General features: G+C 48.5%; 1 protein-coding gene across 3 annotated transcripts in view; it reads right to left on the bottom strand.

Moving 5' to 3' along the window:
* Positions 1 to 19,490: 19,490 nt before the first annotated feature.
* The window catches only part of PELI3 (pellino E3 ubiquitin protein ligase family member 3), a 243,360-nt gene continuing 236,526 nt past the window's right edge, over positions 19,491 to 26,324 (bottom strand). For all 3 annotated transcript variants that reach the window (XM_069207963.1, XM_069207964.1, XM_069207965.1), the window contains exon 7: positions 19,491 to 20,102. In XM_069207963.1, the coding sequence (XP_069064064.1) occupies positions 19,536 to 20,102 (567 nt within the window). In that variant the 3' untranslated portion in view covers positions 19,491 to 19,535. The remainder of the gene's footprint in view (positions 20,103 to 26,324) is intronic.

Genomic DNA, 26,324 nt, shown 5'->3' with positions numbered 1-26,324 from the left:
CGACCACAACGACCCACCAACTGTCGCTACCCTCCACAGCTGGGACCCACTCATCATGGAATCCACCACCAACATCATGAGATTCATCCCCTCTCGATCCTCTTTGGACCCTTGTCCGCACCACAGGTTCAACAAAAGCAACAACACCATCGACATCAAACTCACAGACGTCCTCAACATCTCCATCATGACAGCCACCTTCCTCGAAGAGTGGAAACACGCCAGAGTCAAACCACCTCCTCAAAAAACCTCTGCGAACCCATATGATCTCAAAAACTACTGCCTAATCTCCCTGCTTCCCTTCCCAGCTAAGGTCTTCAAGGAAGTCATTAACCACCAGCTCACCACCTCCCTAGAAGACCACAAACTTCTGGACATCTCCCAATCTAGATTTAGGGCCAATCACAGCACCAAATCTGCTCTAATCGCGGCCACAGATAACATTAGAACCTTGCTTGACCAAGGAGATTAGCCTGCACTCATTATCCTCGACCTCTTTACAGCGTTTGACACGGTCTTCCATCACATGCTGATCAAGAGACTCCACCGGATAGGCTTCAGAGAAAACACCATACATTGGATTGCCACCTTCCTGTCCGGCAGATCGCAAAGAGTCTTCCTCCCCCCATCCACCTCTCAATCCAAGGACATCATATGTGGAGTGCCACAGGGCTCTTACCTCATCCCCACCCTCCTCAACATCTATATGACCCCCCTGGCCATTATCGTGAGGTACTATGGTCTGAAAATAATCCCCTATGCCCACAATACTCAACTCATCCGTTCGCTATCTAAAGACACACTCACTACTAAAGCCAATTTCCACCTCTGCATGAACATCATTGCCAAATGGATGAAGGACAACTGCCTAAAGCTTAACACAGACAAAAGTCCTCTTATTTGGAAACTCCGTCTCACTCTGGGATGTCTCCTGGTGGCCTGACGAGCTTGGACTTCCCCCGCTAACGCTACCAGGAACCTGGGTTCATCCTAAATAAGAAACTCAACATAGAAAAATAGACCAACGCAGTCTCTGTCGCCTGCTTCCTCACTTTACATATGCGGCAGAAAACCTCCAAGTGGCTCCCAGTCACTCAGGCACTCATCACCAGCTGCCTTGACTACGGAAATGCTCTCTACTCAGAGATCTAAGCTCACCTCACAAAACAACTCTATATCATCCAAAACCTCAGCTGCCAGACTCAACCTGGACCTCCCTAGAAGAACCCACATCTCCCCCCACCTAAGGAACCTCCACTGGCTGCCTATGCACAAACGCTGTCAATTCAAAAGCCTGAACTAAGCAAACAAGGCCCTGAACAATCTTGGACCCACCTGCCTCAACCACTGACTGAACTTCTACCAACTCTCCAGACACCTTCTCTCAGCAACACTCTCCCTCGCAGTCAGCCCTGCATCTGTTGAAGCTCCCTTGGAGGTCGCGCTTTTTCCTTCATCGCAGCCAAAGCATGGAACAGCCTCCCATCCCACCTACGAACGGCTCCATCCCTCCAGGAGTTCCGGATGGGCCTAAAGACCTGGCTATTCGACTAAAGCTTTGCAGCATACAGTGCCTGGATACCCTCACGGGTGACAAGTGCACTATACAAATGCACTGATTGATTGACTGTATATAGGACCCAGTTTACCTTGCTGGGCAGATGGGAAGGTTGGTGAGGAATCTGCAGTTGGATAGAGTCTCTACTACAAAAAGCTTTACTAAAGGTAAGTAACTTCTTCTGATAGATTTCTAATCACAGATTCCTCACCATGGAATAGATACCCAAGCAATACCTTCCTAGAGGTGGGCCTACCAACTGGCTTACACCAAAAAGTCCTGGAGGACCAAACAGGCGAAAAGCCCATTACGACAGACCTGAAAGTCCAAGCAGTAGTGCTTTGTGAAAGTGTGGAGAGACTTCTATATTGCAGCCTGGCAGATGTTTAGAATAGCGACCCCATGTGCTAACACAGTAGAGGTGGATTAGGCCCTGGTGGAGCGAGTCCAGGAATCTCTTTCTGCAGGGCTTTGCCTTTTTTCGTTCTGGGGAATCCAATGAAGAGTGGTCTCTTGTGCGATCAATACAGAAGGCGAGAGCCCTCTTAGGGTCCAAAATGTTAGTCTGTGCTCCATCTTGAAGGTATGAGGAGGAGCATACAAAGCAGCCAGTGTGATTCTCTGCCCAATATGACAGGGTGGACAACTTTTGGGAGGAAAGAGGCATGTGTCTGAAAGACCACCTTGTCCAGGAAGAAGTTGTTCTATGGAGGCTAAACCTCCTGGCTGATATAATAGCCACCATGGAAACCATTTTGATGGTCAAGAGCTGAAAGGAGCACCTATGCAGGGGCTCAAAGGGAGAACATGAGGTAAGTAAGGATCAAATTAAGACCTCATTGGGGCTACACAAAAGGAGTAGGAATCCACAACCATATCCCAACAGCAGGCAAAGACGGTTTCAGTGAATGGATGCCTGGCTGCCAAGAAGACATCACAAACTTCGGGAGAGGGATCAAAAGTCTCAACTGTTGCACATCAATTTCCAGCCATAAAGGTGGAGCTTGTACAGGGTCAGGTGAAGAATGATTCCTGGCATATCCTACCGGAGAGGCAGCCTGACGAGAGGACAGATGCTCATGCTCAGGAGTTCGGATACCAAACTGTTTGTGCTTATCCAGAGCCACTAGTATGACTTGGGCCGGTTATTCCTGATCTTCATGAGAACTCTGGGCAAGAGTGGTATCTGCAGAAAGAAGCACAGGAGTCCTGAGCTCCACTCGAGGAGGAATGCGTTTCCAAGTGAGAGCTGCTTTGGAAACACCAGTGCGCGGAAGTGCTTACACTGCATTCTTGATAGTGCCAAACAGATAAAGCCAAGGTTCTTGCCAGTCTCGAAATAGACCTTGCACCACCTCCAGATGTAGACACCATTCGTGATCTGCGAGGCATTGACAACTGAGTTTGTCCACCCTGATGTTCAATGAGCTTGCTAGGTGCTGTATGACCAGGAAGATGTCACATCTAGCAGCGCTGAGCCTCCTGGCACAAAGCCTGCAACCCCACCTTGCCCTGTTTGGTGGTTACCACTTGCCTGTGGTGTTGCCCATGAACACTTGAACCAGTCTTTTCTTGATGGACACAAGAAAAGCTTTAAAAGCCAAGTAAATAGTCCTCTGATCTCCACCTCTCCCAGGTTGCCACACCAGCAGTGGCGCACCTGTCACCTCTGTGAACTCATGGGTGGGGAAGGGAGAGCGGTCTGCTGCTGATCCAATCACAGTTCTTCAGCCACCACTGCAAATCTTTCGCAGTTCTCTCTGATATCTGGACCACGTTGGAAAGATTCCCCTGATGCTGCACCCACTCAGGTTCCCCTTGCAAAGCTCGCACATGCCATCAGGCATGCTTTACCAGCAGGATACAGGAGGCCATGAGACTCAGGATCCTCAGAATCAGTCTCACTGAAATTGTAATCATAGCCTGCATATCCTGAACTTGCCGCTCCATAGGATAGGTGAGAAACTGTTGTTCAGAATGGCTCTGATGAAAGGGAGCGTCTGAGAATGGGTCAGGTGTGACTCTGGCATGTTGATAATGAACCTGGGGAAAGCTAAAGGTTCACCATAGTCTGGAGGTGGGCGAAGACTGCCTGTGGCAAGCCTGCCTTTTACAGCCAGTCATCAAGGTAGGGGAAGACTGGAACCAGTGAACTACTCAGATGTGCTATTACTACCGCCATCACTTTCATGAACACCTGAGGGGCACTGGTGAGGCGAAAGCGGAGCATAGCAAACTGGAAATGCTGGTAGCCCACTGTCAAAAGCAGGTAGCACCTGTGGGCTGGCAGGATTGGGATGCAGAAATACAAGTCCTGCAGGTCCAGCACTACCATCCAGTCTCTGGAATCTAGGGCAGACAGAAGCTGAGCCAATGTCAGCATCATGATTACCTCCTTTCCTTAGGAAGAAGCTGAGAGGCTGCAGATCTTTATATAGGGGGTTGGGGCCTCTGTTCTTTTCCATCACCAGAAATTAGCAGTAATAACAACCATTCCCTACTTCTGGTAAGATCACCCTCTCAATGGCTCCTTTTGCAGAAAAGTCTGCACTTCCTGACAAAGTAAGGAGAGATGGCCCTCCGTCTGCAGTTCTTGGGATGGTGGGAGAGGCTGAGGTATTCCCACAAATGGTAGGGCCTGACCCTCCTGCACGATCTAAAGCACCCTTGTTGGATGTAATTGCCGACCATCGGGCTAGGTGGTGCCTGATTATGCAGCCAATGGGATAGCTGTGCTGGATGGGGAGCATGCTAAAGGGGACTGGAGGCTGTGTCCCACATTTCATGGAAAGTTTGACCAAAGAGACATGCGGTGTTTACGAACCACAAGGCGAGGCTGGTGGAAGACAATAAGCGCTTCCCAAAGTTTTACAGACTCTTGAATTCCCTATCCAGTGGCGTGGTAGGAAACATGCTTGGGTTGACCTTGTCTGTTGAGGCCTGCGCCACCTGGCTCTCAGGGAAGGAATGCTGGGAAAGGAAGGCTGGATCCCCTGGGGTAGGAAGATGTCAACATGTGATTATTTGATGCACAGGAGCCCTTGTGCAGAGTTTCACCAAGCCCCCCCAGTAGCACATCATTGAGGACTTCATTAAAGGGAAGAATGGGCTCAGGCTAGCTGGCCCCAGATTGAAGCACCTCTGTCAAGGCATTGGACTTGACCTCAAAAGCAGTCAGCTGGAGATCAAGGGCCTCGGCTACCCTCCGCATCACAGTGGTAATAGATGTGCCTTCCTACGAAGCTTGCCCGGAGGGGAAAGCATGCCAGAGCCTCAGGAGGAACCCAAACGCAGCTCCTCTTACCAGTTTTCCTCTTCAGTGTCCTCCTCTAGAGGATGATACACCTCCTCCTTGTGTCCCCTTTCAGGGAAGTAGTAACTGTCAATGAGTGGAAAGTCCAGTGGATGGCAGTGTCTGGATAGCGGCGACATCGAGTGGCGCCGACAACCTTGAGGATTTAGATTGGCTTTTTGTGGAGCGGTGCCCGTGGCGCCAGAGGTGGTGTAGGGTGGGACAGAGCCAGTCTGGATCTGGAGTGGATCCGGAGGGCCCGGCTGATGTTGAGGGTGAACCTGCCTGTGGTAATACAGCAGGGTAACTCTTGGCTCCGTAGGGCCCGAAGGTGCGTTAGAGGGAGTCCGTGGCCTAAACATGGCATAAATGTCAGATTGAATTCCTTAAGTTAGGCTGGCGTTGCTCTGGCAAGGGGATACTCGGGTAGTATGGAGCAGGACCAAATGTCAGCTCTGCAGGTGGAGTGTGAGGTGAATGAAGTCAAGAGGGTAAATCCGAAGAATTGTTTGACGACTTCTTGTGTTTGTTTGACTAACCTGACTTCGACAAAGTGGTCTTAGAGCGGCAGACGATCTTCTATGGAAGCAGCTCTGGGAGCAGCCTGAGATCTTCCAAGGGAATGGCGTGGAGACTTCTTTTGCCACCTCCCCAGGGGCTTCATCTCCTGTTTGTGAATCGTCTTTCAACCCACACTCAGCACTGGCCCTGTGGTCGTGTCTTGACCCCTAGCTCCAGTGACAGACCACATGGGGATTGGACACAGACATCTGCCTGTGGCAATCCCCGCAAAACCTTAACCCTGACAGTTTCACAGGGGAAATGTCCCTAGCACACGGGGGATAAATCTCAAAATTATTGACTAACAGTCAAAAAGGTGGTCAAAAATCCAGATCTCTGACGCGGAAAGAAAGGAACTGATGTCAGCACACCAAGGTGGAGCCTATTTGGGGACTGTAACCTTGCTTCTGACACGGAGAAGAATGACCCCACCTACTGGTTAAGATTTTCTGGATCTAGTCTGATGCCCGGGGAATATTCTAATGTGAGAAAGCTGCAGTTATAAGTCTCTATCAAAATGTTATGTTTTAATAAAAATGCTCACTTAACTATAGTCACTTTAACCTTTCTTTGTCAGTGAATTTCGGTGGTGTATTTGTAAGGTAAAGTAAGATTATTTCAGCACCCAACTATAACATCACTTTAACCTTTGTATTTTTTCCATGAACTTTTTAGTTTTTTTTAACGTAAAGTAACAGTTTACTACCATACATAACTTTGCAACCACTTGTTGCACGCAGCCTTAGGCTGTGCGCAGTGTGGGGTTGGTCGCAGGGTCTGGCTTGTGACCACTCTCTGTCAGGATCCTGCGATCCTGCCATCGGGTTGCGCTACATGAAGAACCTGTGCTGAACTTCAGTATTCAAAGCCTCTTGGAAATCAAATCTACTCCAGATCCCATCACAGGGTTTACTTATCAACCACTAATACACTACAATACTCGTATGCCTTACTTTACCATGACAGCTCGAGAGGAGACTTTTGGTGAATCATATTATACTTTGAACTCTGTCTTACTACTTCCAGCATGCCCATGTGCTCCCGTGCTTGAATTCTGGTCTTATTACGAAACTAGAACCGATCCATGTTCTACTCCGGATTTTCGTTCTGCCTACTGGCTGCCTCCTAGAACCCCGGTGCACTCCTTCAGGAACAGAGCAGGAGGAAGGGCTCAGACTGCTCTCACCTGCAATGTGTTGCAGCCTGCTCACATCTGTTTTGAATTCCAATCACCCTTTCTGGCTGTGAGCTGGGAAGAGGGATTTAAGCCTGGCTTCTCCATTCAAAACTTGTGCTTCAACTGCTGTTGCTTCGAGTTCCTGCTTTCTTATCCAATTGCCTGCCCTGCAGAATTTTTTTAACCTTTAGAGGTGTTCCGATTACTCTTACTGCTTTTTGAGGTGTTCTGCTTTCCTGTGGCTGCCCTGAACACAATTGTGCTTTTGTGTTTCCATTCTTTCTGAGTTCCACCTACCTTTCTAGCCTGATATCCTGATTTTTGTGTTTTCCCTGTTTGGTTTCCTACCACGTATTTGCTGTTAGCAGCAGTCCCCTTTATTTCCTTGTTCATGTACTAGCACGGCATAACTTGTAACTGTGCCTGTTGGTTACATTCTCAAGGTTCTTGCTCTGTATCCTGTACCAACAGGGCATTACTTGTTCTAGTACCAGTTGGGTACAGCCTCCATTTCCTTGATTTGAATCAAGTTTCCCTGTACTAACAGGGAATGATGTGTTCTAGTGCCTGTTGGGTGCAGCTGCCCTTGGTTTCTGTATTCGTGTTCTTGATTTCTGAAGCTATGTTCATTACTCCTAGTCTTGGCTTTCTCTCTGTCGCTTTGCTGTCTTGTCTGTCGTGTATTGTGGTTATTCTTTCCTCTCTGGTTTTATGTTCCATTCCAAATTTGGTCCACTGTCTTGCTGTCCATATCCGTTTACAGTGTGACATCTGGCTTTGTCTTCATTCTGTTCAGGGAAGGTCCTGTTGTTGCGCCTAGGTCCTTTGGAGTCTCACCAGCCTCAATGTTGTTGTCAGTCTTAGTCCACATTGTACTGAGTACTACACTCTTTACAGCAGGCCCCTTTATGACTTTGCTGTATGATAGTTAGGAGACATCTGCTGGTGTCAGTTCAAAGGGCTTTCCCTAAGCTACAAAGAGATCTCTTCATATGCCAGTACACCCCTTATGGTCTTTTCTATCCCTTGTCCAGTGTCATATAGTGGCTTCAGTTATTCTTTAAGCAGCCTGGTATAAACTTGCCTGGTCTACCTACTAAGTGTTACCTTTTGAATCACTCAGCCCTGCACCCAACCCTCACCCCACCCCGCCATTCAAGGTCTTTGGCTGTGCATTCTGTTAGGGTTGGCTGAAAGGCCTGGGCTGCGGTCAAGCTCCCCAACCACAATGGACACCAAACCTCCACTTTTGTTGTTAAAAATGTGGCCAGGGGGCTAAGCTGAGTCCCATGAGAATAGTTTGGGTGTCTGGGGCTGGCACTGGCAACTGAAGGACTCCCGTCACACTAAACAATATATGTACAGGGGGTGTCTTCTGGGACACCCTCCCAAGGGGGTCAGGTACCCTTATCCTACCTCCTTATAACGTATTTTATTTCTATTTTTGGGACAAAAGGACCGAGTCCCGGAGTTCTGTAATGGCAACTACGACATTATTGTTCAGGATACAGCCTCAAATCAGAGCATGAGCTCTTGTGGGATCCTCTCGTGGAAAAAAGCCCCTTTGGCTAATTAGACCTCTCTATTTGTAAAAGTTACGTACCACTGTATCTAAATATTCAGCTATCCATATATCTTAAACCTTAATTTCTAAAAATCTACTGAACAGATTTATACCAAACCACAAAAATCCTACTTTCTCGATAAAGATGTAGTTTTCTGCCAAATTTGGTGTAATTCTGTTCAGCTGTTTTTGCCTTAGCGTTGCTCAAAATTCCCTATGGATATTGCATGGGAGAATTGTGCTTTGGGAACACCCTTTTTTTTCTCGCCCACTGCTTGACGGATCATTCCAAAACTTTCAAGGAAGGAGCTGAAGTTGGTGAACTTTAGTTTTGGAAAGTTTAATGAAAAATCGTCAAATGGCATAAACGTTTTTAGCAAACCAAAAAACTCAATTCCCTATGGTGGCTAAAGATCTGATTTAGAACTCGGCGGAGAGGTTACTCTGTTACAACTCCCATCTGCCGAAATCTAAATCCCATTATTTCCTATGGGATTTAGATTTTGGTGGAAGGGATATCCGTCACCATTGTGACAAAGTAACCCGTCTGTAGAGTTCTAAATCAGACCCTAAGTCCTAACGATAACTACACAGTAGCGAGAAGCATCACTTATATATATATATATAGAGAGAGAGAGAGAGAGAAAGCTAGATCAATCATGTATTTGGGAGTTTTTTTTGCACAAAATGTTTTGGTAAGAAAATCCATTAATCATGGGGACACATGAAATCTGGAAACTATTCCAGTAGCCCCTTTAAAATATAGATAAGCCCCTTTAAAATATAGGTGGTCATTACAACCCTGGCGGTGGGTGTTAAAGCGGCGGTAAGACCGCCAACAGGCCGGCGGGAAAAAAATGGAATTACGACCGTGGCGGAAACCGCCAACAAAGACAGCCACTTTAACACTCCCACTGCCATGGCGGTACAAACAAACAGCTTGGTGGTCATCGCCAACAGACAGGCGGAGGACAATGTACCGCCAACAGTATCACAACCTACCAATCCACCACCTTTTCCGGGGTGGATTCACCGCAAACAAAAACACGGCGGAAACAGGACTTTGAAGGGAAAACGCTCACCTCTACATATCCCATGAGGAATCCGGACGCCATGGAACCCGAACTCCAGATCCTGCCAGCCCTTATCTTCTTGCTCCTCTACCAGGAGCACGAACGCCGGCGGTGAAGACTACGTGAGTACTGCACCTACGACACAGGGGAGGGGGAGGGAAAAAACAGGGACACACACACAACACGCAACACCCCCACCCCCACCCTCACCCACGACAACACACACACTAATACAGCATGATACATAACAGTTACACCCCCCAACCCCCCGGGAAGAATGCAATGACAAAAGGAAATGAGTGTAACCATTGTAATGTATTAAAATCCAGTACGCAAAAATAAATATATACACTATAAACAAAATATACACCAAGGATAGTAGTCCAGGTAGTGCTCCATTGAAGTCCGTGGAACATTGGGCCCACACGGTATGGGCGAGGCCCACACTCAATCCCCGAAATGACGGAGAGAACACTGCAGGGGCATCAGATAGCAATAAAACAGGCACCTCAGGGGGAAGGGAAATGGGGGGGAGGGGTGGGCACCTCAGCCGGTTGAGTGCACGACGCCAAATCCACGAGGGGGCCACATGCCCACTGTTCCATCCTGGGGAGTGCAAAGCCACAGTCTCTCAAGTCTCTACAGTGGGTGGATTGCACACTGTTCCATCCTGGGGAGTGCAAAGCCACAGTCTCTCAAGTCTCTACAGTGGGTGTTTTTCCCACTGTTCCATCCTGGGGAGTGCAAAGCCACAGTCTCTCAAGTGGATAACAGTCTCCACTGGTTCTGGAGGGGGCATTGTGCCCAGAGTGCTCCATCCTGCCAAGGACAGAGGTAGTGGATGTTTTTCTCCACTGGTTCTGGAGGGGGCTTTGTGCCCAGAGTGCTTCATCCTGCCAAGGACAGAGGCAGTGGATGTGATACTCCACTGGTTCTGGAGGGGGGTTTGTGCCCAGAGTGCTTCATCCTGCTCGTGACGGACTCAATAGCGTCAGTGCCCTTGGCGCTCATGGGCCAGCGGTGCTTGTTGCGGTGGTGTCATTGGCAGCGGTGCTTGTTGCGGCGGTGCCCTGTTCAGCAGTGCTTGTGGCGGCGGTGCCCTATTCAGCGGTGCTTGTGGCGGCGGTGCCCTGTTCAGCGGTGCTTGTGTCGGCCGTGCCCTGTTCAGCGGTGGTTGTGGCGGAGGGGTCCTTTGAAGTGACTCAGCTGCTGGCGGTCATGTCTGTCTGGCATGATGGCGGTGGCCTCCTGGGCAGGAGGGCTGGTGCTGGTGGTGGCCTCCTGGGCAGCAGGGCTGGTGCTGGCGGTGGCCTCCTGGGCAGCTGGGCTGGTGCTGGCGGTGGCCTCCTGGGCAGCTGGGATGGTGCTGGCGGTGGCCTCCTGGGCAGTTGGGATGGTGCTGGCGGTGGCCTCCTGGGCAGCTGGGCTGGTGCTGGCGGTGGCCTCCTGGGCAGCAGGGCTGGTGCTGGCGGTGGCCTCCTGGGCAGCGGGGATGATGGCGGTCTTCTCCGCCGTGCTGCTCTTCCCAGACTTGCTGACTTTCTTGTGGCCCTTCCCCACCTTGGAAGGTGTCGCAGCTGACTCCACACTCCCACCTGTACCCCTGGGAGCGGCTTTGGTGCCTGGAGACTTCCCCGTCTCCCGCCCGGCACTGGCCAACTTTTGATGCTTGACAGGTGGAGGACTGTCCGTGCTGTGGCTCCATGCCACACTGGCTGCCCTGGTGGCCGGTGCACTCCAGATTCCGGTGACTACAGGCACCACTGGTCCTTGAGATGTTGTGGCTGAGGTGCTAGGTTGGGACCTGGAGAGTCGGGCGCTAGGAGATGGACAGGGTGGGGGAGGTGAGGGAAAGAGGTCAGGGTTGGACAGGAAAAGTTTCTTGGGAACACTGGGACGGGTAGCTGGAGGTGGTTTGGGAGTGGAGGAAGAGGTTGTGGTTGTAGGAGGTGTTCGTTTGGTGACTTTGGGTGAAGGTGCATGCGCTGGAGGCTGTTGTGAGGTGGATGGCTGTTGGGTGGGTGTGTGCCTGCGTTTGTGTATCTTGGGAGGTGGCGTCACAGACACACTGGGAGAGGACACAGGGGACGTGTGAATGGCAGTGGGGGTGGTGACTGCACGTGAGCGGGGTGTGGTGGTGTGTGTGCTGGTGATGGAAGTAGTGGCTGTAGATGTAGTGCATGCAGGTGTGATTGGAGACGAGACTGGGAGGGAGGAGGGAGACGAGGAGGAGGGGGACACAGTGGAGGCAGTGGATGTTGGTGTTTCTGCATGTGTGTGATGCTTGCGTGAGTGCCTGTGGGTTGTGTGGTGCTTATGTTTGCCTGAGCTTCCCTTGTGTGTTGACGTGTGTGCATTCTGGCCTGAAGGTGTGCTTGGGATACGCTGAGGAACAGGGGATTGGGTCTAGGTGGAGGAAGTTGGAGGGGGAGGCTAGAGACAGGGACAATGGCTGCCATCAGTGCTGAGGCCAGAGTCTGAAAAGCTAGCTGAAGGGCCGCCTGACCAGAATGAATGCCCTCCAGGAATGCATTTGTTTGTTGCAACTGCCTTTCTACACCCTGGATGGCATTCAAAATGGTAGACTGCCCAACAGTGAGGGACCTGAAGAGGTCAATGGCCTCCACACTGAGGGCAGCAGGGGTGACTGGGGCAGGGCCTGAGGTGCCTGGGGCGAAGGTGATGCCCACCCTCCTGGGTGAGCGGGCACGGGGCAAAGGCTGAGGGGCTGCTGGGAGGGCGGTGCTGGTAGGGGGGGTGGCGGCTGTACCTGTAGATGCGGGGGGCACAGATGTTGCCGCCACCACAAGGGAGCTCCCATCAGAGGACGAGTCCGTGTCACTGGTGTCAGCTCCTGTCCCCGCCGTGGAGCTCCCCTCGCTCTCCGTCCCACTGGTGAACTCCGAGTCCGTTGTCTCGCCCTCCAGGGCCATGTGGGATGCAGCTCCCTCCTGCTCCGGTGCCACTGCTCCTCCGTCTGATGATGCTAATGCACACAAGAACAGGGAGACCACAAAAAGGGGGGGGGACGACAGAAGAAAGACATGTTGAGTGCATGCATTACCGCTACCGTTGGCGGACACGACAGACACAGAAGCCCCCTGCACTACGCCGCTCACTTGGGCTCCACTGTTCAATCCCTGGGAAATGGCCTACAAGGCTATGGCCGACATCTGCACACATGGATGACACAGGAACCTGACTGGGTGTACTTGGCACTGTACACAGGTGGGGTGGGGTGCCACAGGGTCTGCCAGAACAAGGGGACCTAACTAGCACACTCGCCCTGGCCTAGGGAAACCCACAGCCCACCTCCCCCACCCAGACACCTCCACTGCGCGCAAAATCAGCAGAATGAGAGTATACTCACCCCCTTGTGGCTGCTGTGATGCCCTCAAGCGCCCATCTAACTCCGGGTACGCCACCGCCAGGATCCTGAACATCAGGGGGGTCATGGTGCGAGGGGCACCCCTCCCACGTTGGGAGGTCATCCCCAGCTGGGCCTCTGCCGTCTTCTTGCTCCAGCGGCGAATGTCTTACATTTCTTAAAGCAGTGGGTGCTCCGTCTGTGGTAGACCCCCAGGGTCCGGACGTCCTTGGCGATGGCACGCCAAATATCCTTTTTCTGGTGGGCGCTGACCTACATGAATTGTACAGGGGGAAAAGAAAAGTTATTACCAAGTGCACCGTCACAGTCATTGGCCCCCATCCCTACCCTTGCCATATGGCACATGCACTCAGTGTCGTTTCATGCACGCCTCATTCTCCCCCGCCCCCATCTTTCATCCACCCCACTCCACACAGGCATAGCCCATACAGCATGCTCCCAGTGTACTTACCTGTTTATCTGGAGGACCGTAGAGTAGCGTGTACTGGGGGAGGACCCCATCCACGAGTTTCTCCAACTCCTCCGATGTGAAGGCAGGGGCCCTTTCCTCAGATGCACGAGCCATTGCCTCTTCCAGACCAAGGTCACAGCAGCACTTGCAGTGTAGGTCCTCTCCTGTCGAAGATCAGGTATCGAGTGATTGAACAGATAGAAAATGGCAGTCACGTCCGCGGCGGTGCGTACCATCACCGCCGGCGTACATCGTCATTGGCTCATGGGACCCATAGGGTCCAATGTTAACCAATGCAGAATAGCACTGCGGTCTTCGACCGCCTACCGCAACGGTTTACAACGCCAGCGCAGTTAACTCACATCCCATTGTCCCACTTTACAGGTCAGGCAGCCGCCATTTCAGGGGCCCACATGGTTTAATTTTTAACTGCGTCACAAATACCTAGGCCTTGCTTCAACACGCCAAATTTTTGATTGGGATTCGTGTTCTGTGTAAGCTGTGTGTACGTACCTTTGAGTTGGTTGACTCTGTGCTCGCTGTTGTCCTTCATAGGCACCGTCCGCTGGGACACGTGAGGAGATGGCGGCATCCTCCGGTGTACAGACCGCTGGTGGACCTGTCGACAATGGAGGAAAGACATGTGATCATCACCTACAGGCTTGATCGTGCCACAATCCTGGAACGGTTTGCCCAGTTGGAGCCAGACCTGATGTCAGCTATACGCCATCCCACAGGAATCCCCCCTCAAGTGCAGGTGCTGTCAGTACTCCATTTCCTTGCAAGTGGGTCATTTCAAACTACAGTGGCCATAGCCTCAGGGATGTCCCAGCCTATGTTTTCCATCGTGTTGTCCAGAGTGTTCTCTGCCCTGCTGAAACACATGCAGAGCTACATCGTTTCTGTCAGGTGGAGGATTTGCCTACAGTGAAAGGTGACTTCTATGCCCTGGGACATATCCCCAACATAATAGGTGCCATTGATGGGACACATGTGGCTTTGGTACCCCCCGCAGGAGTGAACAGGTGTACAGAAACCAGAAGAGTTATCATTCCATGAATGTGCAGATGGTGTGTTTCGCAGACCAGTACATCTCCCATGTGAATGCCAAATTCCCTGGCTCAGTGCATGACGCTTACATCCTGCGGAATAGCAGGATCCCTTATGTGATGGGTCAACTCCAGAGGCACCGTGTGTGGCTATTAGGTGAGCACCTGGAAGCAAGTCAGTGGGAATGGTTGTCTGGGTCTGGGGATATCCCTACAGGTTAGTGTGTGTCTAACAGTTGTCCCTCGCCATTTGCAGGTGACTCTGGTTACCCCAACCTGTCATGGCTACTGACCCCAGTGAGGAATCCCAGGACAAGGGCAGAGGAATGCTACAATGAGGCCCATGGGCGAACTCGGCGGATAATAGAACGGACCTTCGGCCTCCTGAAGGCCAGGTTCAGGTGCCTACATATGACAGGTGGATCCCTATTCTACTCACCAAAGGTGTGCCAGATCATCGTGGCCTGCTGTATGCTTCACAACTTAGCTTTGCGACGACAGGTGCCTTTTCTGCAGGAGGATGGTCCAGATGGCGGTGTTGTTGCAGCTGTGGAGCCTGTGGACAGTGAAGACGAGGAAGCAGAAGAAGAGGACATCGAGAACAGGAACTCGGTGATCCTGCAATATTTCCAGTGAGACACAGGTAAGAATACAAACCTGCCTACTACATGTACTTTAACACTACTACCTCTCTATTGTTTGTCGTTTTCACCCAGTGTATGGTCACTGAGTTGTCACTTTCCCTTACGATTTCACAGATGTGGGTCCCACTGTGTGACATCTGCTTTGTTTCCTCATGGACTACAGCTGTGTGACATGTATGCTGACATTACATTTGAAAGAGCATTTTGACACTGTAATTGCTAATACACTATTTCGAAATCACAGACTGACTCAAGTGCTCAATATTGGAGGGGGTTGTAAAATAGGGAGGGGTGATGGTGGAGGAATGTCCATGGCAGAGTCCAGTCTATTAGTCTCACTGGTGCATTGCCCAAATGGGCATAGGAAGTGGAGCTGAGGCAGTTTGAGGATGGACAGGGTGACAAAGTGGGACAGAAAGATGACATTCAGGGTGGTCTCATTGTTTGGCGGGGGTCTTGGCATTGTTCTCTGTCTTTGTCCTGGATCTCAGGGACCGTTTGCGGGGTGGTTCTCCCTCTGCAGGGGGTGGGGTGCTGGTGTGGTGGTCCTGTGGCAGGGCGTCCTGTCCACTAGCGCCGGCGGAAGTGGTGGGCAGTTCATCGTCCAGGCTAGTGTCAGGGGCCCCTTGTTGTGCCACAGTGTCCCTCCTGGTGTTGAGTACTTCCTTCAGCACCCCTACGATGGTGCCCGGGGTGGAATTGATGGATCTGAGTTCCTCCCTGAAGCCCAAATACTGTTCCTCCTGCAGCCGCTGGGTCTCCTGAAACTTGGCCAGTACCGTTGCCATCATCTCCTGGGAGTGGTGGTAGGCTCCAATGATTTTGGAGAGGGCCTCATGGAGAGTGGGTTCCCTTGGCCTGTCCTCCCCCATCGCACAGCAGCCGTCCCAGTTCCCCTGTGTTCCTGGGCCTCCATCCCCTGGACCGTGTGCCCACTACCACTGCCCCCAAGTCCCTGTTGTTGTTGGGGTGGTGGGTTAGCCTGGGTTCCCTGTAGTGGTGGACACACTGCTGATTGACGTGTCCTGGGGACAGAGGTATGGGCCCACTGGGTGGGTGCTGTGCTGGTGTTTCCAGAGGGGGAAGCTCTGTAGTGGCCTGTGACTGTGTGAGGGGAACCGACTGTCCTGAGGTCCCCGATGGGCCGGGCTGGTCATCTAGATCCAGTTGGACAGAGCTGCTGTCATCACTGTGGGCCTCTTCTGTTGGTGGTGTGGACATGTGTGAACTCTCCAGTCCAGTGACGTTGGGTAGGGGTCCTGCAGGGGTATAAAAGGATGTTTATTACATCTGTGTGTGCTATGGTGTGCAATAGGTGGGTGACCGTGTACCCCAGTGCTTGCATTCCTGTGTGGGACCTTGTGTAATGGTGGTTTAGGGGGGTGTATGGGTATGTGCAGTGGCCATGCTTTGGTGATGGGTGTCCATGCTTTGTTGTTGCATGCAGGGCTTGGTGTTAGGATGTGTGGTTTGTGATGTTGGGACATTTGTGAGGAGTTGGAGAGATTGGGGTGAAGGTGAGGGTGGGGATATGTGATAGCATGCAAGTAGGGTGGGGGATTTAATAGTTAAGAGTTGACTTACCAGAGTCCATTCCTCCATCTACTCCTGCGAGGCCCTCAGGATGCAGAATCGGCAAGACTTGCTCCTCCCATGTTGTTAGTTGTGGGGGAGGAGGTGGGGGTCCGCCGCCAGTCTGCTGAACCGCAAGGTGGTGTATTGAGACCACGGAACGCACCTTCCCCCGTAGGTTGTTCCACCTCTTCCTGATGTCATCCCTATTTCTTGGGTGCTGTCCCACTGCGTTGACCCTGTCCACTCCATCTTCCTAGCTATGGAGGTTTGCTGCACCTGTGATCCGAATAGCTGTGGGTCTACCCGGACGATTTCCTCCACAATGACCCTGAGCTCCTCCTCAGAGAACCTGGGATGTCTTTGCCGTGCCATGGGGTGGTGTAGGTGATGTGTGGGGTGGTGTGTGTAGTGATTAGTGGTGTGTTGTGTGAGGTGCGTGGAAGTTCTGTGGGTGATGGTATTGTGTGCCTGTGGATGCTTGGTAGTTGTTTGTGGTATCTCTCTCTGGCCTTCTCTCGGTAATTTTGTCGTAGGGGTTTGTGGGTGATGTGGGTGTGTGTTTTATATTGTAATGGGTGTGTGGGAGTGGTGTGTGTATGTGTATCAGGTGTGTGTATTTTGAATTGTCCAATTTGGTAGTGTTTTGTATATGTGTGTGTATTTTGAGCGCGGCGGTGTGTACTGCCAATGGAATACCGCGGTTGAAAGACCGCCGCGTGGATTCGTGTGTCGTGATAGTGTGGGTGTATTTCTGTTGGCGTGACAGTGGAGGATTTGTTTTCGCCAGTTTATCACTGACCTTTGGTGTGGCGGACTTGTGTGGGTGTCTGAATTTTGGACGGATTCCGAGCTGTGGGTCATAATAGCTGTGGCGGATTTCTGCGGCTGTGTGTTGGCGGTCTTCTGCACAGCGGTAAGCGGATTTTACCGCCAATGTTATAATGACCACCATAGTCTTTATCATCATGGCAGGTGCCAAACCACTCTGAAGAGCTTTACCATAATCAGGGCCATTCAGTTATACAACAATGGAGGACTCAAATTATGCAGCAGGGTTTTCTAAACCATTTTCCCTATTTTAGCAACTGTCAATTCAAGAAAGGTAAACAAACAACAATCATGTCCCATCTTGGAATATGGCACTACCAAGGGCTTGTTTTCCCCAGAAATCTTGCAATCAAGTCATCTAATGACAGCAAGCAACAGCTACCATGAACTGCCATTTTGAAATTCAGGATGACAGTAACTGTTGGATAATCAAAGTTATTTGTTGAGTTCAGAACATGACTGTCCCTCTCATTAAGGGTGTTGCCAATTCTGCAGGACATAACCGTTGCCTCTCGCCCTGCCTCTTACGCCCGGAGCTAGGTTGCAGTTCAGAAAAATCAACTCAGCCTGCGCTTTGCCCAGAAGTGGACCATTTTGGGGTTCGGCAAGTGTTGCCCTAATCTTCAGCTGTATTAAAACACAGGCACACTGCCCAGAAAAGTATATTATTTTAAATTTGAGCATTTTATTGTACAATTTAGCATTCATTAGTAATAGCAAGATTATATCCAGAATCTCCACGGGATCATGAAACATTATGCAAAAGTGAGACAACAAAATCTAATGAAGTGTGTAATGCTTTCAAGACACTGAACTAACATAAGGTTTTACGATGATTCTAAAAAGGACGGGCTGCTTCCAACCAATAGCTTTTGTCAAAGTAGAAAACTGGTAATACTACAATATAAAACTTCAGGTCTAGACCAGGAATAAAATCGATTGTAAAGGGAACTGGACTAACATTTAAAACAACTGCACAAGACGTTCTCACAGCTAAATTCTCAAAGAAATTAAAACAATTTTTCCAGATGGAGTAACAATCAATGATGCCAATTGTCACTGTACATCTCCATAAATATAGTATGTAGTTACATTAAATCTTGCCAAAAAATGAATATCATACCATATGTCACTGAACTGCCTCCAACTGCAGAATAACCACTTGGAATAAACGAACCACTTTGTGGTTTAAATGAGTTCTGTGATGTAGTTTCATGAAATCTCGCCCAAAAATGAATTTCATACCATATCTCACTGAACTGTCTACAACTGCGGAATAACCACTTGGAATAGGCGAACCACTTTGCAGTTTAAATGAGTTCTGTAGCCAATTTGTGGTTTAAATGAATCCTGTAAGACATACTCCATTTGGAGCACTTTTCCCCTGAAATCAATTTTGTACTCTTGGGTTACTTGAAAAAATGCATTTTTATGAACAAATAGTTTACCAGACAAAAGTATCTACATTCTATGGCATGTATCTCATTTCATGTGTAGGAAGTAGTATTTTCTCATTGTGTTTACAGTTTATGCATGGAAGACAACTGCTGGAGTTAGATAAACTTTTAAGGCTTTAGAAATCACACTTTTATTTGTTTCTTTTTCCACCCTCTGCATACTGGCCTCCATAATTTTGCAAGTCACAACTGGCAACAGTGTGTTTTTTACTTCTTTCTTCTTATCAAAATATTTTTTTTATTACACTTCATCAAAGAAATGGAACTGGCACTATTTAATGACCACACAGGTCCACCCATTTAACTGTTCTAATTTTGGAAGTAAAAATAAATAGTTGCCTCCCTTTTAAAGGCTGTTGAGTTTGTCATTAAAATACATTCATTCATATACCTGTGCTTGCCTCTCTGAAAGTCTGGAATTTATTTTGCCCCTGTGAGGAAAAACATATCTGACCTCTCGCTTTTGAGTGAAAGCAGTTGGTGCTCCGTCTCCTGAGTTGCAGTGCTTACCTCTTCCCGCCACAGGCTATTTGACCTCTTTTTAATGTGCCGCAGGTCTGAACTTTTCCTAGCAGCAAATTGTAGAATCCATAATATTAAGCTTCAGCTATGAATTGTCTACTCGAACAACAGCAGGAATACTGTCTCACATTCTGCCGTTCTTACTGCTCTCAGGCATCAGCATCAACATTTTAACTAGCTCTGTACTTCTTACCTTGCCTCATCTGAAGTCAAACAAAAATAGCTCTATTACACTGAGCTGTACTGTAGATCATTCCCTACTTGGAAGTCTGAGCTCTTTTAACATGAGATGCAGTCCTCATCTCTTGCCATCGACATTTCTTCATGAAATAAAGACACAAGTAGAACAGCTTTCTTTTCTCCATTTATTTATGTTCTTTGCCCTGCCTTCCTCAATTAGTCGACAGGCCCCTGAAAGATGAGTTTGATCTGTCCTTGTTCCCCTGTCAGCCAGGTCCCGCAGAATGGGCAGGCGGCGTGGAACGCGTGTGTACCATGCGGCAGTGGGATCTGGGACCAATATTTTACAGTTCTTTCTGAGCAGACATGCCCACAGGGGCAGAAGGCATGGGATGGCTGCCCGGCATCCAGGTACAGCCCAGCTTCGCAGCCCAGCCAAAGGGGTACATAGGGACCAACACGACGGCACATCGGGCACTCCCTCTCGTGTTCTCCCTTCTCCTTCCGAAACCCCCAATTGTGATAGCCATGCACGTGCCCACAGTTGACATAAGCCCATGGCTGCTTCTTTTCAACCACTTCCCTCTGTGCCAAGCTGGGAAAGACAAGGGTATTAAAGCCCACAGGGCACTGGGGTCGAGCAGCGTTTATTTCTTGTCGTAGGGTCTCTAGTTGCTTCATTGTTGGAGTGCGCTGCAGGCCTTCTGTTGTTCTCCAAAGCAGAGTGGCGCCACATAGGTCAATTAGGGAGCCATCCTGGAGAACGTTGGACTCATTTTCCACCTGCAAAGAATAGAAACAGTTCAATGTTAATTTAAAAGAATAACCGTGAGATTAAAGGTCAAGTTACAAACTGAGGGGAGATTAAACTTTTGAACATACATAAAACATATATTCTCTTTGTGGGCCGTGTTTGCTAAGGCCTCAGAAACAGAAGTGCCTTCGAGAGTCAAATCAGGCTGCATCTTCAAAGTAGCAGTGAAGAAACTAAACTGAACTTGAAAGTCCTTTTGAACTGAACACTGTGCATAGACTTCGAGGGTAACAGACCCTAACCTGGGTGTGGCCTCTGAATGGAAATCTCAATCAGATTTCAGTTGCTATTTGAATGTACTATTGATGCTGTCACAGGAAAAGGGAGCAGCAGCTAAGATCACCAAGACTGATTGCCTCTCAGAACAGTCTTTAAAGGGTTGCAGCCGGAAACAGAATGAGATCCGACAAATGAATGTATTCGTTTACAGACATCGCACTGTTGGCTTAGCTACAGTCTACTGTCAAATGGGTTAGGCTTATACGTTTCTGTTCTTCCTATCACTGCAACATCACAGAAGCAAGGTACTGCGTGACACGTTAACATATTGATCTTCACTGTACTAATGGAAAATCACGCACTTGTAATCCTAATTCTTCGTCAGAGGTATTCTTTCCGAGTTTACAAACCTATCCCTATGCATGGGATTTTCAAACACCCTTACACATCTGTGGTTAAGACTTCATTTAGACCAGAAACCAACGTTTTAAGAAAGTCTGTTATTCTGAATTGGTCACATAGGGTACATTAGGTTGCAAAAACCACTTTGTGAAAAACAGGACAAAACAGTAAAATAAAAAGGAAATATTGCTCCTTGCATAGACTGTTATAAGAGTGGAAAACAGCCTGCTTCTTTCAAGAACTTGAGAGGTGCACCGTCCCATCATGCTCAGGAAGTGAGAGGCAGTTTGTTGTTGAAAATCAATGTGAGGAAGGACCTAAGAAGACTCCTGCACCTCCTAAGGTCTTGGACTCGGGCAGAATGTTCGATGTTTATGAACGCAGAGAATACCTATGGGAGTGGAAAAAATGGTTACCTACTTGCAGTCCTGGTTCTGAATCTGTTTTGAGAGATTCCAGTGTTGCTATTTCTCTAGCAGCTGTGGGGATGTTGCTTTAACAGTGGTAGCTGTAGTGAATTTCTCTTTGGCTAATTACTGTAGACCCAGCTTCAATGGAACGACTTTGGCGAACTCAGTTACACACACTGATGTCTCGGGTGCCCCCATGGGGATATTCAATTGTGAGGCTCCTCTTACAAGCACATCATGAAAAGTGGGTATGTCATCCTTTGGAAAGACAGTTGTTGGAGAACCTGCAGGAAATGTGGGTATGCATGAAGACCCTGTATCCCCATCATGTGAGTACAACCAAAGTGACACAGGTCAATATATGTCACTTATGTTTCCTGTGTGTGGGGAGAGCCTGAATCCCCTAAGATAGACTAATTGTTCTGAGGTGCAGCATGGACACCTGCTTAGGATAAGTGGCTTTTTTCTTGCAAGTGACGCTGATGCCTGCGGCAAAACCAATTTTGGAGCAAGGAGGTAACGAGGCCACAGTGGCATCTCAATCAGCCTTTAGCAAGGATGACAAAATGCTAAGGCCCCAAGTGTTGGGGAGGCAGTTCTGCTACTGGTGATAGTCGCAGTCTTTTCTTGGGTAGCTCAGGAGAGGACATCAGTGAAAAATATAACATCGATCAAGGCAACATGGAGAGGTAATGTGACACTGGTAGCAATGGAATGAATGCTGAAGAGGAGCGGACTGAATAGTATGGTTACATGGTGAGGATGCTGTGGTGCACCTGGGAGGCTTCTTTGGTAAAAGTGACCCTGTTCTGCGGTTTGCTCTAGCACTGAAGTCTTGCAAGAGTGGGGGTGGTGGTGGTGCATCGTTGATGAAGTTCAGCCAGTTTTTGACAGAAAGCATGTCCGGCTGAGGCTATTGACAACATCTGCAAATGTCTACTGAGTGAATATCTATGAAGCTTTTCATTTTTTCCAAATTGTCCTGACCCTTTCTCCTTGGATCCACTTCTGTTGTGTTCTTTACAGTTGTAGGCACTGTCCCAATGTAAACAACAACTCTAGTGTGCTTATTAGGTCTCTTCTTCTCCTTTGCCTTAAATCTTCCAAATTACTACGTAGTTTTATCACCTCTCTGTTCTTTAGTGTCCTCTATGACATTTATTTTTCAAAAGTCACAATTGTTTATGAAATAAGAGGAAGGCAGACGCATCACAAATACCTGTGTGGGCTGAAGCAGCTTTCGTTCTCCCATAGGAAAGGCACTTAATACAAAGACATGGAATATTGAAAGGAAGTCATCTGCAGAATTAGGACAAAAGCTTTGCTCACTAGACAGATGAGAAAAAGGTTTAGTAAAAACCAGACAAAAGAGAAATGAAGAGTGAAAGCTACCAGTGTGCTCCAGATACCACTCACACAATCTACAAAAAAAGAAATGACTCTTTGCGGCAACTGCCACTACCAGGCACCATGGACAATGTAAGCTTCAGTAGTCTCAAATGGGCAGGATGCCTTTTTAGACTTTTATAATGTAAGCGATGAGGTTGCAATTTTCCTCATTACGTAGGTATGTAGGCAGCCACTATAGATGGATGCTGAAATATAATCTTGAAAAGATGTTTTCTGAACTGTACTGTAATAGGCTTTTCGGAGGTGCTCCACACAAATATATGGGCATACATTTTTTGTGTGTGTGTATCTATACACACACACTAAAAATGTTAATTACCCTGTAACCATCTGTTCGTAGCGTGAAGTGTTGTAGATCCACATTCTTTGAATACTCATGCCAACTAGTGTTGGGAACAGATGTGTACAACTTGTTTTTCTTCAAAGAGGTTTTTGAGTCACAAGACCTTTTCGACACCACCCCTCTTTCACAATGCTCCAGCACACTGGCCTCTCCTTAAAGTTTTTGCCACACACCAGGCGAGCCATGTAAGTGGAGTACACTGTTAAAGACAGAGTGTGCTGTGCATAGTATTGGGTGGCCTAGAAAAATCTGAGTTTGTACGTGGTTTCCAGGAAGGAGGTTGATGCACGTGAATCTACAGCACTGCACATGTTCTGTTCGCAGCATGTGTAACTGTAGGTACACATGACCTGCATTGAATATAAAGAGCTCTTCTCCGGTGGTGGTGGGGAGCATGCTGATGATTTAAATGTTTGAAAGAGTGTTCTTAGGCCATCTTGGCCAACTAAAGTCTGCCAACGTGCTAGAACGTCTACCAAGTTAATGCTTGGTGAAGGTGTGTGATGCTGACAATGTATCAGCCTTGCAGATATCCACTAGGGGGATATTATGTAAAAAGGCTAGGATTGCACCCCTTTTTGTATGTCGAGTAGGCTTTAGAGGGCACAGTGAGGCTGTGCTTAATCTTTGCACAGCAAATCTGGATACAATTAATTTTTCACCTTGCAATGCCATCTTTGGAAATGGCATGTCCCATGTGGGGTTTTGCAAATGCTACGTAAAAGTAGCCTTTCTAAACAGCTTAGTTCTATCAATATATGATATAAGCCCTCTATTGACATAAGGTGTGTGAAGGACTCTTTCTGCTACAGACTCTGACAGTGAAAAAAATAAGCAGCTCAATAGTCTGGTTCACTTGGAAAGGTAAAACAACCTTTTGAAGAAATTTGTGGATGGTACAAAGAACTGCCATGTTTGTGAACTTGAATACATTGTCCTTGGATTGTAAGAGCTTGAAGCTTGCTAATGTGTCTAAGAGGGCTGGATGTGTTTAAGAGAACCACCTGCCAAGACAAGAACTGTAATTTACCTGTGTGTAGGGGTCCAAAATGAGGTCCCATGAGTCATGTGAGGGCCACACTGTGGTTCCAGACATGTGCGGGCATCTCTGGGGTATTACTCTCTTGTGAACCTCCATGAAGACTTTAGTGACTGGTATTTTAAACACAGAAGAGTGCTGTCTGTTTTAGAGGTATGCCATCATGGTAGTTACATGTAAACATTAGAAATGTAAGCAGGGCCTGCCTTGTAGAAAGTGCAGAAGGTAAGACACAATCAACATTAAACAGAAACATTAAAATAGTCCAATTGTTTGGAGATGTAGCAATGCATTAACCTTTTCCGCTTAACAAGATACTAGGTTTAAGCAGTGGGCTTCCACACCTCCCTCGGGATAGCCAGTCATTCCTCTGACAGACTGAGGTAGCCAAACTACAGCCACTCAGGAGCCAGATTGTTAAATTCAGCTGTTTTGGATCAAGTGTCTGAGTTGGCTTTACTACTGTTCGTGGATGGTGCTGAACTGGTGTCGTCTGCATTGGATGTGACGTGTGCGTTGCCTATATATGCACCTCCAAAGCACAATGACCTCAGTTTCTATGTGAATATTTCTGTACCAGAAGCACAAAGCCAAGCAAAGGTCTTGTGACTAGTGTGCCAGAACTATGGGTCAGCAACGACCTTTTTAGGAGTTGGAGTTCAATTAGTAGGACAGGAAGCATGGAAGGGTTGGTGAGGAATCAGTAGCTAAATAAAAGTCTCTACCAGATAAGGCACCACTGGAGGTAGGTAATTTGTTCATTTGTTAAATACATCTAGGCGCATATTCCTTTCTTCAGAATAGGTATCAAAGCATTCCCTCCCTGGACGTGGGTCTGCACCTAAAGGTCCTCAAGACTGATCAGGCAACGTCATGATGAACCTGACTGTCAAGGCAGTAGTGTCTAGTGAACGTGTGAAGAGAAGCCCACATAGCAGCCAAACAGATCCTCAGAACAGGGACTCGCGAGCTAATGCAGTGGTAGCAGCTTTGGTAGAATGAGCCTGCAAACCCTCAGGAAGTTGATTCTTGACCAAAGCATAGCAGATCCTAATGCAGAGTACAATCCATCTGGAGATGGTCTGCTTCTACAGTGACTTCCTTTTCTTTGTATAGGTGAACTTCACAAAGAGCTAATCTTCTACCCGATGTCCTTTGGTGCAATTGAGACAGAACAACACACATTTTTCGGATCCAAATGGTGGAGTTTCTCATCCTTCTTGGATGGGTGTGGTGGAACGAAAAATGGTGGCAGTGTAATGCTTTGGCCGACATGAAAGGTGTCACCACCTTCAGCGAGAGAAAGGCACAGGTATGGAAAACCAGTTTATCTGTGAAGAAGCTGGTGTATGGAGGTTGAAAAGAGCTTGTAACTTGCTGACCTTCCTGGTTGAAGTGTGACCACCAAGAAAATTGTCTTGAGTGGCAGGAGTTTGAGAGGACACTATGAATGAATCTGAAGGGGAAACACATCAGGAAGATCAAAACCAAATTAAAATTTGACTGGGCTATCATAAAAGGCTTGGGAGGAAACTTGTTGAAACTTTCAGGAAACATTCCCTTAGTAACTTGGACAGCGAGGGTTGATCCAGCAACTGCAAGAAAGCCAATATGGCTGAAAGAAAGCATAGGAGTCCTGTATCCTAGTCTAGTGGGAATGCGTCCCGAGTTAGATCCACTTTAGAAACTCCAGTGCACAGTGGTGCTGAAACTGCAGGTTCTCGGTCATGGAGAATAAATTAAGCCAAGGTTCTCCCCAGTCCTGAAAGAGGCCTTAAGCCACCTCCAGATGCAGCCTCTATTCGTGGTCCATGAGGCATCAATGGCTGAGTTTGTCTGCCTTGACATTTAGAGCTCCCACTAGGTGCTGCACGATCAGGAAAATATCCTGACATTCCAGCCATGTCCAGAGGTGCACAGCCTCATGGCAAAAAGTCCACGACCCCACTCCGCCCTGCTTGCTACAGTACCGCATCATGGTTGTCCTTGAACACTTGGACCAGCTGCCCTTTCAAAGGAACAGGAAAGCTTTCAATGCCAAGTGTATTGCCCTCAGTCCAGAAGACTGATGTAGAGCAGAGTCTCTTCCGGAGCCCAGAGGCTTCAGCTCTCCACCTCTCTCAGCTGGTCACCCTAGCCAAGAAGTGATGCACTGATCAGCACTGTCAGCTCTAGGTGGGGAAGGTAGAGAGTTCTAACATGGATCCAAACTCAGCCCAATATCCACCACTGCAGATCCTTTGTAGTCTCCTTCTCTTTTGAAATCTGGACCAGGTTGGAGAGATTCCCCTGGTGATAAGCCCATTGGGACTTTGCATCCCACTGCAGAGAGCCCTCATATGCCAGCGAGCGTACTTTACCAGTAGGA

The sequence above is a fragment of the Pleurodeles waltl genome, chromosome 9, assembly GCF_031143425.1.
Source record: "Pleurodeles waltl isolate 20211129_DDA chromosome 9, aPleWal1.hap1.20221129, whole genome shotgun sequence".
NCBI classification, from domain to species: Eukaryota; Metazoa; Chordata; class Amphibia; order Caudata; family Salamandridae; genus Pleurodeles; species Pleurodeles waltl.
This window is presented reverse-complemented; position numbering and strand designations above follow the sequence as displayed.